Source organism: Drosophila guanche, unplaced genomic scaffold, assembly GCF_900245975.1.
Source record: "Drosophila guanche unplaced genomic scaffold, DGUA_6, whole genome shotgun sequence".
NCBI lineage: Eukaryota > Metazoa > Arthropoda > Insecta > Diptera > Drosophilidae > Drosophila > Drosophila guanche.
In genome coordinates this window covers 16,479,476-16,498,008 of record NW_022995743.1, presented here as the reverse complement: position 1 = coordinate 16,498,008, position 18,533 = coordinate 16,479,476, and the positions used below count along the sequence as shown (strand labels likewise).

At 43.9% G+C, this 18,533-nt stretch overlaps 1 protein-coding gene across 1 annotated transcript; it reads left to right on the top strand.

The window, feature by feature from the left end:
* The first annotated feature begins 226 nt into the window (after positions 1–226).
* Positions 227–14,458, top strand: LOC117589923 (protein vestigial). Its single transcript, XM_034282209.1, has 8 exons — positions 227–996; positions 2,490–3,459; positions 6,753–7,242; positions 7,850–8,191; positions 13,090–13,181; positions 13,388–13,584; positions 13,673–13,734; positions 13,798–14,458. Exons 2-8 carry the CDS (start codon positions 3,364–3,366, stop codon positions 13,845–13,847), a joined length of 1,329 nt encoding a protein of 442 aa, XP_034138100.1. The 5' UTR covers positions 227–996; positions 2,490–3,363; the 3' UTR covers positions 13,848–14,458.
* Positions 14,459–18,533: the final 4,075 nt, after the last annotated feature.

Below are 18,533 nucleotides of genomic sequence, written 5' to 3'. Positions count from 1 at the left end.
AAACATGCAGCAGCAGCAACAACAACGGCAACAACAGTAATAACCCTCAACACAATCAAATGGGCGGGGCGTCCATGAATAGCTGCATGGTTCACAGCAGTGGTCCCGCTCGCACACCCATCATATCCGGCCACCGCGAGCGGGAGAGAGCACTTCCAAATGCCATTTTGTTTTCGACCTTCTCTTCGGCGCAGCAGCTGGCAACACTGCCAGTTTGTTTTGTATCTTCCGATTGAGCGGCAGCGGAGCTCGTGCCTCGTGATTCCTCTGATTCCTCTGATTCGACTCGATTCGATTCTCAGCTGCTGCCCGCCTGGCCTGTCGCGTCTGCCCGACGTTTATCCGACGTGAAAATTAACAAGAAATTAAATAAGCCCGAAAAGGAATCCCAGTGAGCGATTGCGGCAAGTGCAGTTCATTTTTCAGTGCAATTAAAATAGAGATTTCTCCGGATCCGTCAAGCTGAACGGATGCGGCTCGTAATGCCAAAGTTAAGCGTCAAACTAATGTATTGCCACTAGAGGCACAGTGTTCCCGTCGCTGTCATCGCCTGCCTGCGCCAAGAATTTATGGAATTTGGCATTTTGTGAATTTAGCGAAAATATTTTCATTGAGTGCCCCAAGCAAATGTTTTTACGTGCTATGTCGTCTCTCGGCTAGAAATAAAATGCACAAAAAGCAACGCGAAAATCTCAAATATTCACGTGCGAATTCCCAGCGCTTATAATTTTAATTACTATTCAAATTAACGGCAAACAAAACCAAACGGCAAACAAAACCAAACGGCAAACGACCCCATAAAAGCATCAGTTTTAATCTACCCCTAATACATAAAATATATAATATAAAACCCATGCCAGATTTGTGAATTGGTAAAATTTTTTACATTTTCCAAAAGTGCACCATAATACATGATAAATATCTTGGGAAATATTTAGTAAATCTTGCGGTATTAAAAACCTGGAAAATCTTTGTGGATTATACGACTTTCAATTGGTAAGTTTATCAGCGGAGAGGAGGGGAAACCTATCTTTTACTAGTATAATTGGAAGTCAATTGAAAATGTATACCCTTGATTTCTAATTTGATGCCACTCGAATTGGAGTCATGTAACGGGAGACATGATACACGTTCAATTATATTTCTATCATCGAATTTGTATTATGCTTCACATACCGTCGGTGGGATGTGGGTGACTCTTTAACCATTCTTTCTTTACTACGGATCTTTCCTCAGAAGATTTGTACACCTTAGTCAGATTATTTAAGGAGTAAAAAAATAGTTTACGCTTTCACTGTATCTAATTATTGACTGACAAATTTTAGCCGACGGTAATTTTAAATAAATCGAAATATTAGACATTATTAATAGCACACTTGTATTGCTACCTTTTTCTATATCTATTTTTAAATATCATTTGGTAGGGGATAGTACCTTTGAGGGTAAGGAAACATGTCTTTAAAGTGGACTTAATAGATGAAACCCACTTCAGGGTCTGAAAGGTGGCTCTCGCTCATTCCGAAATTGCCGACGCATGCTTTTTAAAAATTATTGAATAATTTGTATAATTTTCAGTAGAACAAAGTAGTTTCTTGACGTGGATAAGTAAATACATAGAGAAATAAAGTGCAGAAATGCTTCGAACTATTTGTACTTTGAGGTTTTCTATGGCATCGTCATCACATAACAAATAGACAAATATCTAACTTGCCGTCTTTGATAACCCTATGCAGACACACATAAAGCACAAATACAAGTAGTTTCAGGACACTGGGACTGACAATGCAATCATGCTAATTCTCTGTGAGACGAGTGCCTCTTCTTGGAGCTCTGCTTAAACATGAATTGCGTAGGATTCATCCTTGTGCCGCATAATCAGCAAAGAAAACATTGAAAAGGTCGAGTGCCGGAATAGTTCTTTCCAATTTATTAGTAGACAAGATTTGAGTTAAGTTACCATAAGAGTATTGTTTATAATTTTAAAGTTAGAATTTTTAGTTTGTTTTCAACAGATGTAACACTAATGCTTACCAATGCTTTGCATCCTTTTTGATGAAAATTGCAACCATGAGTGAGCTCTGGATAATCCTGTTTAGTTATATATTTTATTATTAGGTCGATTGACCTAAGCTTCAATCCAATATAGTATTCGGAAGTTGGAGGAGCTCTTTTCATCATGTGTCATATTGTTCTGTTTTGGATTGTAATTATTTTACATTAGGAACACTTTTGCAGTTTTTAATCGCTTAAATTGGGTCATATCCTTTGTTGATTATTCTCAGGAGTATTTTAATTTTGAGTTCAGCCATTGTACATGTATATGTACACATGTATAATAAAAATCCAATACATTAACCAAATGTTAAATATTAATTTACATAACGGATCTTCACAGCTTTACATGTATAAACTGTAGATTAATGCAAACTTGTAAGTTGGCTGCAATTAAACAAATTGTTAACGCATTTTTCCACTCTTTCCCCCCACAGCATTTTCGCCGATGGTTCAACGGAAACGCGGATGAGAAGCAAAACTGGAGTTCCAACGCCGAAGGGAGTGACATGGAATGGCGTGGAGTGGCTGTGGCCGTGTAAAATAGAAAACAAACGCAGCAGCAATCAACAATCAACAGTCCACAATCCACAATGTGGAAATGATAATTGCAATTGCCTGGCGGAGCAAACAAAGCAAAAACCACTGAAGACCTGTGAGGGGGAGCAGGAGAAAAGGCCAAGATAGAAAATACTCACGAACGGGAACTCGCAAATTCAAAGAAAAAGACGTTTGTGAAAAAAAGAAAAAAAAGCAATAGAAAGAGAGAGAGGAGAAAAGAGCCAAATAGAAGAAAGAAAAAAGAGAAACAAACAACAAAAGTTTCAACAAAAAAGACGAAAAGCAATTAAAGCTCTGGATACAAACGCGATGGTGTTTTACAATATGTAAATATAATTAGCCGAGCGGAGTTTTCATTCCTGGAATTTCGCCAGCCAACAACAAGACACGCCACCACCACCACCACCATTACCGCCAGCTTTGAGTAGTCGAGAGCAGAGTAGAAGCCGGTTTTATAATAACACCAAGTTAGCTTTTCCTCTCTCTTTAATCTCTCTGTGAGTTGAGCTTAACAGAAGCTCTAGCCGGGCCCAGAGGCCTAGGCGCAGCTTAAAGAAGATTACGATTCCGATTCCGATCGTTTTTCGATTCCAATTGCGACCCGACCCTGACAATTGGTGATTCCAAATTCCAAATCAATTTCCAATCGTTTCGGGACAAAAACTGTGATAACTCTGTGCGTGTATCGTGTACTGTGACTATTAGTCGCTTGGTGTGTCGGTGTGTTGTGTTGCAATTGCGGTTGCGACAATGGCAGTGTCCTGTCCCGAAGTTATGTACGGTGCCTACTATCCATATCTGTATGGGCGCGCTGGACCAAGTCGTTCATTCTATCAGTATGAGAGGGTGAGTATTTTCTAAATATTACGACACATTAATAGAAGGAATATTGTATTTTTTATCAATTATGTGTATGAAATGTTGATGGAAAAATGGTTCATAAGTGTAAAGTCTGTACAATGAATGTTGATTTTAACTTATGAATGGATTAATTAGCATTAACATTACACTCCGTTCGATCGCCAGTTTATAAAGATTGAAGAGTCGCAAAAAGAGTGCAAAAAGATTTCCCAATTGAACAATGAAAATAGTTTTTTAGTTCTTTAAAATCTGTAGAATCGGATTTATTCGAAAGGAATGATTGAAATTTTTGAGCCACTTAAATTGTTCTTAAAAGAATTTATGAATTCTCTACATCTACAATAAATATTCAATTGGAATTTTCCAATTGCTTGCAGGAACTAAAAGAAAAGTGCCCAAAAAGAGTTTCCAGTTTAACAATGAAAATAGTTTTTCAGCTCAAAATGTGTAGAATCGTAATAACAAATTGAAAAGTTATGTTTGTTTACTAATTCTTTAAATCTACAATAAATATTCAATTGGAGTTGTCCAATTGCTTGCAGAAGCTCACAAGAGCAGTTCCATTTTTTCGATCCAAATGTTAACCCACTTTCGAACGTATCCTGCCGACTAAAACTCAAGATCTTCGGCCAAGCAACGAGGCTGCTTCACGACTTCAATCAATTTGTTTTGGGCCAGCTCGAACTGCATAATTAGAAGCTTCTAACAAATCATAAGAATACACGCAGAACGCAAATCGATTTGGGACACCCAAAACAATAAAAATCCAACAGGCAGCCAACGAGTAAAAGAAAGAGAAACATTTCAAAGAATTCCTTTCGGTCAATGTGGGTCTTTGTTCGTATTATTTTTTTGCTAACATTGATTTCGAAGATTTCGCTGTGATTTCTGTGACAAGTACAGAAAAGTTCTCACGATGCCAGAAAGGGCTTCCTCAGATCGAAGTCTGGGGCCCAGGCGACTACTTGGGGTCTGAGCTGTGGTCAGGCCTATTGGCCAGTGTCTGGACGGAGGCTGACGCGGACGCGGACGCGGAGTCGGTCTCGGATTGGGACTCTCTGGCCGCTGTCGCTGGTTCACAAAGAAATTCTTGTGTCGCAAGTTCCAATTATACAAGGCCGCGGCACCAAATCGAAATTGGCCTTTTATGTAAGTAACCGATACGACACGATTCTGATTCTATGCTTTTGCATGCCCATAAAGAGTTGCCCATAAGAGATAAACCCGAGCCCTCAAGCTGGATTTTGTGTGCCAGGGTCTCGGTCTCGGTATCGGTCTGGGTACTGCAGCCACCAATCGCAGATTGAGTCAGCAGCTTCAAGCTGAGCTGGATGACCGGTTTATTTGGCTGTGGGCTACCCTACCCTCCAGTCTACACAGCCGGACAACACAACGCACAATTTTGTCCTACCGTCGACACTTTGTTCTCACTTACCCCCCGACTCCGACTCCGACTCCGAGTCCAACTCTTTTGGGGGCAGCTAAAACAAACAAAAACCTTGGCGATCTCGTTCCCGTTCTGTTAATTTATTGTGTGTATCGCCATTAGTTCTTGCCGATCGCTTTTGGTCACCATCACCATCCCCATCTCCATGCCCAGCTCCAGTCGCAGCCGCAGCCGCAGCTCCACAACCAACCCGATCCTGTTGCCTTTTGTCAACCGACACGGCTGCGATCTCAGATAACACACGCAAGAGACCCAAGGAACCCCGAAAAAGCTGAAAACAAAAACTCAACCTACCAACCAACAACAGTTGTCGTTGCTTCGTCTCTGCTCTGGGCTCTGGGCTCTGGGCTGCCTTTTTGGTGATTTATGCCGTGTGATCGGTGGGTTGAGCGCTCAGCATAATCGAAATATTGTTGCACCTAATAACAGGCGGTCATTGCAGCAGAAACAGATACGCACTCTGTATCTGTTTCTCTCCGTTGAGCATTGTTCTGCCTCGCCTCGCAGGCTACTGCACTTGGGGCACGGTATCCTCCGCTGCCCCACTTGGGCAATTTGGCGACGATCAGCCAGGGGCCGTTGCCGAATCTGCTGTCGTCGTTGATAGTGTTTGGCGATAAGGCGTAACGCATTGATTATGTGCTTAAGCCAGGTGACAGATTCAGATACACGATCTGAGGGGCATATTTGCTGTGTACCAGTCATCGCTGCTCCAGGGATGTCTCAATTCGAATTGTATCTATTTCCAAGCCGCCAACAAGTATTTCTGGTCTGCTTAGACTTCTGCTGAGTCAGCGCTTTCTTCTAATTAAGTTGAAAACTTTAAACAAAACAAGTAGCAAGCCGCAGCTCTGGTCTTTCTTAGAGACATCAGACACGGCGATACACCCACTCCAGACACAGAGAGAGAGAGACACAGACGCAGAAACAGGCCCTTGGCTGCTGCACATAAATCAATGCCTCCGCTGGCTGTCAATGCCCCCGATGCACTCTTTTCAAATGGTTCGTGCCTGGTTAACCCATTATTAACCCTTAGACGCGATAATAATTGGCATGTGCCCCGTCTTTCCTTCCCGCTTGGATTGTAGTTTACAGTTAAATTTAGAAACATTTTCGGTAGCAAATGTAGCATGAAGGAAGGAAGGAAGGAAGGGGAACTCCCTATACCAAGGGGTTATATCGGCCACTTATGAGGAGGGACTGGTGCCCGTGCCCCTAATGGGCTCATTAGACTAGGGACGGGGACGCGGACAGTGAAAGGTGCTGCTCGTAAATCGTTGCGAGCGCCGCATTATGTTTGACACTGCGCTGAGCTGGAAGATTGCGGCGTGATTATCGCCTTAGCCGTGACTCCACTCGGCCACCCAGCCCCCACCCGTTTTTCGGGCTGTGTGGCTGTGGTGCAACCTTGGATGACTCCGTGATAATATGCGCCATACGGTCGTAAATTTAATGGCCTCACTCGCATTTTCCATCAACATAAATATCCCTATTGTGTCATTTTCAATTTGCTGCAACGCGTCTCATAACTCATTACTTGCCACCTCTTAGCATAGACAGCCGTAGGTTTTGGATGCAGACACTCCACACATTTGATTTTAGTAGAACACTTGCAAGAAATTTGAGAACCTTTGGAGTTTAAACTTAGGAACACATCGCAAGATTAATAAATTAAATATTCTCTGCAAATTTCTGTATATATCTGACATTTATTGGGCATTGCCAGATTGGTATCCATCGGTATGCAGAACTTTTATATACTTATGGATTGTACATTCATTATCTCCTACTGACCTCTCTCTCCATATCTCTTTCTCTACCATGCTTGCAGTTCAATCAGGATTTGTACTCCTCGTCGGGCGTTAATTTGGCCGCCTCATCGAGTGCCTCTGGCAGCTCGCACTCCCCCTGCAGTCCCATTCTACCGCCCTCGGTAAGCGCCAATGCTGCTGCAGCGGCGGTGGCAGCCGCGGCGCACAATAGTGCAGCAGCGGCAGTTGCCGTGGCAGCGAATCAGGCGGGCACCTCCGGGCTGCAACTGGGCGTTGGAGTCGGTGGCTCTGGCGGTGGATTGCTGGGTAGCAACGTGCCCGGGAGTAGTAGTGTTGGCAGCGTCGGACTTGGCATGAGTCCGGGTCTGAGTGGAGCCGCTGGACACTCGCTGCACAGTCGGACGCACACGCATACGCATTCGCATCCACATTCGCACCCGCAGACACAGACGCACACCCACTCACATCCGCACTCACACCCGCACCCGCATACGCATACGCATCAAACCAAAGAAGAGGATCTCAACGTGCCACGCAGCGAAGCTGAAGGTGAGTAAGCTCGGGAAAACCCTTTTAGTGGATGATCGATTCAGTGATTCAGACAACAAAATGCAATTAGAGGCGGAAATAAAAGAATAATAATGAGTAGAACCAATGTACAGTGTAAGCTTTCAAAAGCTCTGGCTAATCTCTCTCTCTCTCTCTCTCTCTCTCTCTTGCATAGTAACTGCCTGAAATTTTGTATACAATTCAGCTTTAAGTAATCAACAGTTTAGTTTCTGCCTCAAAATATTTTATACAACTAATTTACTTTCTGTTGTTGCTTTACCACAACCGAATCCAGAAAATTCCAAGCTTAAAATCGATCCCTTAATGCCGTTAACTAGATGGCTATATGGCCTTTTATTTTGTCATCGTCATTCATTCATAGAGAGTGAGAGAGAGAGAGAGAGAGAGAGTGAGCAAAAGTGGATGCCAGTGTACACTCTCAGCTAATTAATTTACAAATTCTTTGAATTGCGGTCGGTCGGGCACTCACATTCCAAACCAGTTAACATTCAATAAATGATATCATATTTAATAATCCCGCACCCCTCACCCTCATTATCCATTATCCGCAATGATTGTGAAATATTTCTCCAATTTCGATTTTCAGCACGTTTGGTGGGCTCTCAACAGCACCAGCATCACAACGAATCATCCTGCTCCTCCGGCCCGGATTCACCGCGCCACGTGCACGCGCACAGCCTAGCGCTGCATGGCGGCGGCGGCGGGGCGCCAGTGGGTGCATCGTCAGCGGGCGGGACGGCCACGGGCGCCATACCCAAGGAACTGCCGACCCTGGATGCCCCACAGCCGGTCGGCGGCAATAGCCAGGGGCAAGCTCAGTATCTGTCGGCCACCTGCGTTGTATTCACCAACTACTCGGGCGACACGGCCAGCGTGGTCGATGAGCATTTCTCCCGCGCCCTCAACTACAACAACAAGGACACTAAAGGTAGGAGCACGAAGCATCCGTCTATTCGAACTCTCCCAACTCCCAAATCTCACCACCCAACTCCAGCTCCGGCGCTCCCTCAGTGGGGAGCCCAGTAGCTCTGATCAAAAGAGCCGCTCGTGTCATGTACTTGTCTCGGCTGTCAGTTTGCGTGTTTGCCCCGATTTGCCGTATGTGAGTGGCGGCAGTGCCTCACTTTGCTCCCCCAATGGCGGCAGTCGTGTATAATTAGGTGAAAAACACAGCAGCCGCAGCAGCAAAAATGGAGAAAAAGTCCAGCTAAGTTATTAAAATGTTCGCGGGAAATTTACGACGTGCAAATTATGCCACTGGAATGTGGGAGGTAGGGCAAAAAAAGAGAGGCGAGAGATTTTAATCAGCCCACACAAGTGCTCTCTCGCTAATGTCAACTAGCTGCGCTCTGCTCTCAACATCAACCACACAAATTCACAAATATTCAATTACTCTCGAGGACAGCGCAAACAGAGTGAGAAAATTAGAAATTCAGAAATGTGTTATGCAGCTGTGATGGAGTGGATTTACTGCTCTCTCTTCATTGAGCTTTGCACTCAAGAGCATCAACATGCGTTTTCACAGTAATTTCACTACTGGAGTAGCAAAATTCAAGAGAGAGAGAGAGATGGAGATGTGGAAAGTAAATGATATCGAGTTGCGGCTACTCTCACAATAAAATGAATATGATACGTACTAGTAGAACACAAACTTAATGGGATGCCAAAAATTTTAAACTACCACAATTAAATATTTGTATTGAATGTAAGAAATGTGCTGGGCAACAGTTGTGCTCTCTTTAATCTAAACCACTGTGTAATTTGCACTCAAACTTAATTGCTAATGCGAAAAGTTTGCTACTGTTGAACGGCCTACGGGTATAACACATTTTGATTGATGCTCAGGCGAGCTTGGTGAGGTCAGGTGGCCTTTTACCGATGCATTCCACAGCACGCCTGAGGGATTTGCGTTGTTCGGTTGAATGAGTGAATTGTTGTGTAGAATTTTATTAAAAACTTATACGGTCTTCCCATTTCCATCCATCTTTTTCCTGCGAAAACTATTTTAAATATTTGAATTTATGCTGGCATATGCATACTCGGGGATAAAAGCAAAACAAAATCGAATCACTTTAAAAATCCACTCACTCGCACAGAGTCGTCGTTGTGCCCTGTCTCCTCCTCGGGATGGATGTCTGTGAATGTGATTGCGACGCAGAGGGAGGCAACCGAAACAGGCGCACAACAAAACATATAAATCAAGTTGCCACTTGCCACTCGCTTGTTCTTTCGATTTCAAAATTAATTACCTCCTTTAATGAAGATAAACGTTTCGTTTGTTCATGCCTGTCTGTTTTGCCTGTCCGTCTATCTTAAAAATACGATGCATACATATGTATGTGTATGCTACACGTACATGTGTACCTACATGTGGATACATCCATACATGTGTCTCCTGTTTTGCTTGTCGGCTTGTTTTTAATTTCTTTGCAATTTCCTTGAGGCAGATGTCAGTTGCAAAGCGAAGCTCGCCGTATTATTATCTTCCTTTTGGAACTCGTAGTGCTCGCATTGTCGTATCTATGTATCTTCCGTGCTAATATATTTCCATTGCTCAATCAATCAATTATCTTCGCATTTGAATGCCGAGCAGGTGTCGGCAGTATCTATGCTAATGTGCTGTACGTGTTCCATCCACTTAACAGTTTTTCTCCATCTCCTCACCGTTTCTCTATCCCCCCAAATACGAACAGTTTGCGTTGTATTCCTTCGCCCACCGCCAATTGCTCTTAAACCTAGGATTTTATTGACTTTCTGTGGCTGCCATTCCAGCCCCACCGCACCACCGCCTCTACGACTTTCACTTTGATTCATTCAATTACCGCTCGCTTTGCGATAATTGGACAATTTCTTGTGGGTTTTTGGCTGTTAATGGGTGATCTAAGAAGGGCATGATTTTGGCTATTAAATGTTGAAATAAAACATTTGTATTTAAATCTCATGAGCAATTATGGCTGCCAAAACATAGCAACAAAAACCACATGGCTAATAATTTTCGTGAGTTTGGGACATATTTTGCATTGCTGTGAAATTAGGCAGATCGGTAGATAATATATTTACATATGCATATGTACATATATAAACACATGTAAACACAAAATTAAAGGCATTGAAACCTTTAATAGCTTAAAGGTTGTGTTTAGCTTATTTTTTTTTGCTTATTAAGGATCGATAGTATGTATTTTTAGATGTAAGGTTGGAATCTCTCAAACGTAAATATTGCTCCGTGAACTTTTATTTGCATTAATTGAGAAATAATTTCTGCCATTAGTCGACCATCTTTTGTCTAATCGATAAAGAGTTCCGCTGCAGAATTAGCTACAATCGATACCGTTAATCGATGCAGGATGATTCGTAACTTCTTACCGCATTTCTACCCCTGCTCTTGGCATTTGCACGCCCATTGTGTGCATTGTGCTCAGTGGCACACATTGCCGTTTATAGATGGTCCCTTAAATAAAATTCAAGTTGTTAAATATACTTGCAACAATATACATATAAACAATGTTTACTTTTTACTCTGATTTCAGATTTGCTTTTGTTTTCATTTCTGTCGCGTTTAGACGTTTTATGTCGAGTCGCGGCTGCTTAATGGTATTTAAAGTTCATTTTGGTCATTTGTCTATTTGGGCACACACACACACACACTCACACACACACTCACACACACACAAGCACACACCGCTGGCCATTTGCATTTGTACTTTTGAAACTATTCAGCATTTATATAGATTTTTTGTTGTTGATCGAAATGTGCTGCTGCTGCTCGCTGTATATATGTGTATATATATATATAAGTTTACAGATATGTATGCATGTGTGTGTATATGTACTATGTATCTGGTTGGAATGTGCTATGAAATGTCGCCGGAATGCGATGCGGTCGATGTTGCTGCTGCTGCTGGTGCTGGTGCTGCTGTTGGTGCTGCGGTTTGTCTGGCGGTGGCAATGCCGAATGCCGCATAGATTCCTCATTACGATTTTAAAATGCATTTCAATTAACTGCTCTCCGCACACACCCTGCCACTGCCACACGGCCGGCACACCACACGTACGGGCGAAAGAGACAAAGGCAGAGCCACAGATGAGAAGAGATAGTGAGACTGAGTGGCACGCTTGCACTTTTCTCTGCTTCCCTCTCTCTTTCTGGTTTGGGTTTTCGTTTCGCGTATCGCTCTTCAAAATATACTCGATTCATCTGCTCCCTTTCGGGGCTGGTCTCTTGTGCTGTGTGCTACGAGGAGTATTTAATTAGATGCCTCAAGAATTCGATTTAAAATTCCTTGGCACCCGCTGCAGCAGGAGAACCACAACCAGAAAAAGACCCAGAAGCAGCCGCAAAAACAGAACAGAAACAGAACATACAAATGCAGATACAGATACGAAAACCGATACAGAAACAGAGACCCAAAGACCGTGCTAGGGTCACATAGCTATTTCGCTTTGGCTGTCTTCTAGGACAATATTTTGCTCTCCTTTCAACTCTGTGGCCATCTCTGTCTGTTCATCGTTGGCGATCGAACCTTATCGGGCCATAAATTTGCTGGCCATGTCGCTGCTGGTGACTTCATTAGGATAAAGGTGAAAGGTGAAAGAGTCAGCAAGGCAGCCAAGCTGCGGCTTTCGCTTTTGGAGATGAAAGTGAAAGATTCACCAAAACTGTGGTCTGAGATGCTAAGACTCTGAGACAAAGACTGTGCCAGAGGCAGAGCCAGAGGCATATATAGCTGAAATATCTTTAGCAGTTTGCTTGTTTGCACATTAATGGGAATTCCTTGGTTTCAGCTGAGCGAGTGAGTGAATGGCAACAGCGTTTGTGAGGCCTGATGACGACTTCTGGCAAGGGAGTCGCTATCAAATCGGTGGCATGGCATGGAGCAGGAGGCTCGGAGGCACGCGGCATCGAGCCGCATCATCAGCATGCATGGCACACTCACAGACGTGCCGGCCAGAGTTGTCGACTCGCGACGGCATCGATGCACAAACATTACACATCCACATCCTTCAGTGCAGCCAACACAATCCTCACTGCCGCACAGCCCAGACTCCTCTCCACTCCACTCCACTCCACTCCTCCAGTTGTTGTATATTTTTCTCTCGAATTGAGTTTGGAATGTTGTCAACGCAAATGCGCCTATGCAAGTTTTTGGTATCAGGCTCCCTCAATTGCAGTCCTTGCCTGCTGCTCCCTTGCTACCCTCCTCGGCTGCTATTTTGGGCCTGTGGCCTGGGGACCCAGAGGGAGCTCCATTACACATAATGGAGATGTCTTTCTTCTGCCTGGCTGTCGCTGGCTGCCGCTGCTGTTGCCGCTGCTGTTGCTGTTGCTGTTGCGGCTGCTGGCGTCGTGCGATTTCATAAACGCGTAGATTTACAACCATTTAATACAAGTGATGATCCTGAACAACAACGCGACAACGACAATGAACGACAACCGAAAACATTCCGCTCAGTTATTTGCAACAAGCCGTGGCGCCGTCATCGAGGCGAGGAAGCTGGCAACCAATCCCGGAATCCCCTCAAGAATTGCCTTGGGCCTGGGCTGCTGCTGCTGCTGCCACTTCTTTTGTCGCACTTTGCCAGTTAATCATTCCGGCAAGTGAATGGAAATTGCACGATGAGGACACCAGTGTAAAACGGGTTTCAGATTTAGAATTCTTTTTGATCCAGAGAAATAAATGAGGAATTAAGGACTAGAAAGAGGTGTTATTATTATCTCTTTTGATGAATTGTAAACACAAAGAACTCTTCTACTAATTCTATTTTAATCAGCCTCAAGCTTATAACATATTCCAACATATTTGTCCCTCGTTTCATGTCTCACAGAGAGCCAGAGTCCCATGTCGACGCGCAACTTCCCACCATCGTTCTGGAACAGCAATTACGTGCACCCTATACCCGCGCCCACACATCCTCAGGTAAGCCACCCGAGCAATGCTGGGTCCAGCTTCAGGTCTAGGTCCGAGCCGAAGCTCAAGCCGAAACCGAAACCGATTAACTGCAATACGTGATGCAATTACAGCTTCAAGGGCGCTCCGAAGCTCCTCTGTGCTGCATTGTCTCTAAATAAGTTGTAATTCGATCTCCATTTACCATCTCCGCTATCCTTATTTCCCTGCCATAGGTCGACTTGTATGGCACGGCGACGGACACTGGCTATGCCACAGATCCATGGGTGCCTCATGCAGCGGCAGCCCACTACGGTTCCTATGCACATGCAGCGCATGCGCACGCAGCCCACGCACACGCCTACCACCACAACATGGCCCAATACGGTAGCCTGCTCAGGCTGCCACAGCAGTACGCGAGCCACGGTTCAAGGTGCGACACACACCCACCCACCATTCCCCTCATCCACTCATCGGTGCCTAACTCTCTGCCTTGATCTTTTTCCCACAACTCTTTGCAGACTTCACCACGACCAGCCGACGGCCCATGCCCTGGAGTACTCGAGCTATCCCACAATGGCAGGTGAGTGGATCGAAAGAGGAAGCTCCTCGACCCAGTGGGGTAATTCCCCTTCACTCTCTGCAGGTCTGGAGGCACAAGTGCAGGAAACGTCAAAGGATCTGTACTGGTTCTAGGTAGAAGCGAAGAATCAACGACCATAAAAATGTATAAACTCCGATGGAGGGAAAATCAAACTCTCAAGATATTAAGGATTGGGGGAAGAGCCTCAGTCGGTTACTGGAATCGCTTCTTAAGCAGCCTGCAGTCTGTGTTTCTGTGTGAGCAAAACAATACAACAGAATAACGAAATTTAATTTTAATTTTACCCGTAATGATTAACGTTAAACTATACTTCGTACACACACACACACACACAAATTGTAAACAATTTTTCGCGCATTAAGCACTAGGATTTTTCAGAGTAATTTTTGATTTTGTAAGTTTAGCATCCCATATCAGCAAGTTAGAGCATACATATACATAAATATAATGCATATACACTCTAAACATAAATAAAATAAATATACAAATACTTATACATATAAATCAATATATATATATACATACGGGTGTGCATTGGCACTCGTTGAGCCTGCGTTGATAACATTTAATAATCGACATTTCTTGTATAGTTAACGCGAACTTGAAAAATACACTTAAAGCCACACAAAACCACAAAGAGTTAAGAGTTTATTTTGTTTAAAAACAATTCAATTTTTGCAATTTCAAACAAATTAGGTTAACAAAATTCAAAACTGGAAAAAGAGCAAAAAAAAAAACAAAAACAAATCAAGAAAAAAATGCAATAAAAAAAGATAATAAAATAAAAGAAATCAAAACTAAATTTGAATACAATCATAGAATAAAGTTTGTTTCAATTGTTGAATCTGCCCCATGGTTATTTATTTAATTGGGGACTGTGCTGGGTGGTAAGTATCCATATAAGAAGAATTTCATGGATTTCTTTCAGTCGAGAGTCAAGACACCACTGCCATTGCACCGAAGCAACTAAGCTCACATCTGTTGGCTAATGATTTCATTCGGATTAAGCCACGAATTCAAATCAGATAAGAATCATAAAGGGAAGACACTAATTTTCATAATCGTCGAATGTGAATGCTTTCCACGCCATTTAGCCAGGCGCCTTATTAATCTTGGGCTATTTATCATCCGAACAGAAGGAGAGGAAAGGCTCTCCGCCCCAGGCCTAACCCAAACCAAAAGTCGAAACAACGAACATCCCAAAGGGAATCTTTGCATAATTAATGAAAGCACAAATCTGAGATAGTGGCCAAGTGGTGGCACAAGTCATAAATAAGCGGCAACTCCGGCAGCAACTGCAACCGTGACTGGGAACGGTGACTGCTACTCTCGCCCCAACCGGATGGACAGGATTGTGGGTTGTCCTCTTTCATTTGTTTTTTCGCTATTACCAGTAGATGTACACAATGAAAGTTAATCAAGAGACAGAGGGGAGACGACATATTATTGACTTTCAATGACTTATCGCACAGTTGGCCAACGCTGCCGCACCGCCCGGCACCTAACTCATTCACTCACTCGATGCACCATGAACAGTTGGTTCAGTCACAAGCAAACGGATCCCTCGATCCTGCTCATGAATTAAAGAAATAAAACGAACGCGCGACATGCTCCCGCTCCATACTCTTTTTATTTTTTACCCACAGTCCGCTCCCTCCTCCGTGGCTGTGGCTCTGCTCTGTGTACGCAACAAATTTATTACTGATCGATGAACCACCAGTGGATGCATTGGCAGATCGCAGAACGGGAACAGAAGCCGGTTGCGGGTCCATTATTTTAGCATAAGAATTCCATAATTCCGAGACATGGCCAGAGGAGTACAGGTCGACGGAGTGAACCTCTCCTCAAGGTGTTCAACAATTCGCCAAATGCGTTTTGCTCTGGGTTTATCGCTTTTTAATAACTTCCCTCTGAGTTTTTCAATTCACGTTTTTTCGCTCTACCTCTACCTCTACCTCTATCAGTCTCTCGCTCGCTTTATTTACCCTTTTTATGTGCCTTTTTGTTGTCACTCAAGTTTCATTTTGGGACAGATGGTTCCGTTTTTGGCGGCTCTACTTCCTTCCTGCCTTCCACACATTGGTGCACGAGTGGACAGTGGCCGAAAGCCATCTCAAACGGTTGCATTTGTGGCTGTTTATTGTGGCATTGTGTGCTAATGAGTTGTATTCGGGTTCGTATTTCTGATGCACGGTTCAGTGGAGTTGGAATGGTGAGTGGAGGGGCTAGAGGGGAGTTCTCTATAGGAAGAGTTTGTCTACACATAGAGTCTGTCAAGTGAAGCTCTTACAAGCTCCAACTACATTTGTCTTTTCTGATATTCCAAAAATTATAATTTATTAAATTACTCTTTAAATATATTTCATTTGATTTATCTGTTGTTTTTTATGGTTTAATAAGGGGAAATTCTAATTTGGGATGCTATTTATTCGAAGAAAAAAAAGCTACCCAAACTGTACCTTCTATGAAGAAACAACAGATATATCGATTAGAAACTGAATTTATCAGCGTCTAATTGGATGACTCCTCTATGACCCATCTATGGCCTGACCTTAGCAGTTGTCCCACTAATATATGGATGTGCCACCTCAAGTTCCCTTCAGCTCCCACTGGCCATTTCGAGCGAGTGTCAACGAAACTGCTTGCCACATTAAATGGAAATTAATTTTACCCCAGATAAACAAGAATGCGGGGAAAACAGATTTTCCAATTTGGTATTCGGTTAAATTATGTTAACAAAGCGCGAAGAACCGAAGTTGGATAATAAATAAGATGGAAAAACAATAATAAAAGACGAACGCAAGACGAAGTGTGGCACGTGGATATTTTTGGAGCATTAGCCGGAGTGGCCGGGGTGAGACTCTTGTGTGGATTCTGCTTGGGGAACGGGAACTTTGACTTGACTTCGACGACACTTTATGGCCATCGAATGTTCGTGCCATTGGCCTGGCCGCAAAATATAAATAAATACATTTTCCCATAGTCTTTGGGGAACGGCGACGGCACCTACGACGGAGAATGAATCGATGGATGGATGGATGGATGGATGGATGGATGGATAGAAGAGGCCGTTGCGTCACGTACGCTTGAAACTCGAATGCATCTCGTAAATTTGATCAAACTCTATTGGCTGTTAATTGAATGCGCTGAATGGAGGATGGTTGGGGATCGCTGCTGGTTAGTCCGCATGGGAGCAAAACACTACAGATACGAGTAGCAGAAATCAATTTTTATAATTAACGTTGAATTAACACATTTCAAGCATATGTTGGATGCGCTGTGGTCTTCCTCCATCCCGCCATTCGTCCATCCGTCCATTTATCCCCACATGCGGCTTTGATTACGGCAGTTCTCTGTTCGTTCGATGGCTCCATGTGGTTTGGTGGCTCCTGCGATTGCGCAGACAATCAGCAGCGTTAAAAAATCCATACATCATTTTCCTGCACCGCAATCGCAATCTGAATCCCCAATCCCAATCCCCTGCCTTCATTTTGGGTTCATTTTGTGCTGCCTGCGGTTGCATGTGCATCTGGTCGGTTTCCTTTCTCTCCACTTTCCTCTCCGGTTTGTTTTTGGTTTGGATCGGGATGTGAGTTGCTGCTGTTCGGGTGCTGCTCTGCTGGTAGGTTGGTCCGGTCATGCCGGGGCCACATTTCGAGTGGCGTTTATGTGTGATTTATTTGTCTGTGGCTGGCAGCCTCATCATCATCATCATCTGCGTCTGCGTATCTGTCCTGGAGCCTGACTCCTGGCTGCCAGTTGTGTGGCAAGGTGACATTTCCTGTATCGGTGACAAAGGCAACGCCAAATGCTTCATTGATATTCTAATTAATGTGTGTAAAATATCTGGTTACCCCTCCCCACCTCGCTCCCACACTGCTTTCCCATACACCTCTCTCTGAAGCATTTTCTAATTTACACGTTAAACGTAATAAAATGGAAAATTATGAAACAACATTTTGCATACAAAGAAAGCGACTCAAAGCGAGAATTTCTCAGTCATTTTCTGAGATCCAGCTACAGCTCCAGCTCCAGTCCCCATTCCATACTCAAGATCCAGGAGCAGAGCTATACCTTGGCAAACTTTTGAAATTCAGACCGCGTTAAAATACTTTTCCTCGCTTACGGTTCCTTTCCCCCTTTGTGTGCTTTTCATTTTTGCTTTCCCTTCAACAATGGCGCCAGCGCCAAGGACCACGGAACAGACTTTTTCCATGATTCCTTTTCAAAGGCCCCTGCTGTCAGTCTGTCTGTCTGTCTGCCTGTCTCTCTCTCTCTTTCTATGTGTGTGTGTGCGTGTGCCTGTGGGAGTACATTTTCCAGTGCCAAAGCCAAGATGTCGGGTTGATTTTATCAGCCCCCCACTGACAGTGGCAGTGCCAGGGCTCTGAGTTGCCAAGATTCTCCCGTTACGCCACTCCCAATGGCCGCACAATAAACTTAATCTGCTCATAATGGGAAAATAATTCACAAAAATGTTCAGCTTCAAGTTTGTAGCTGCATTGCACTTGCTTCTCCTCCCGGCTCCCCTGCGGCAGCCAAGACTCTGCCTACGGGAGTCTGCCACTGCCTCTGGCTCCGGTTCCGGCCTTTAAACAGCAATTAGATGGGACGCAAGACGAAGACAAAGCCGACCCTGGATGAGGTTTCTGCGGAATAAAGGAGAGACCAGGAAAAAAGCACCAGGAAAGTTTATTAGTTTGACCTGGCAAAGGATGTTGGAGACTGGATGCTGAATGCTGGATGCTGGGTCCGGGTTAGGCCTGTCTACTCCATTG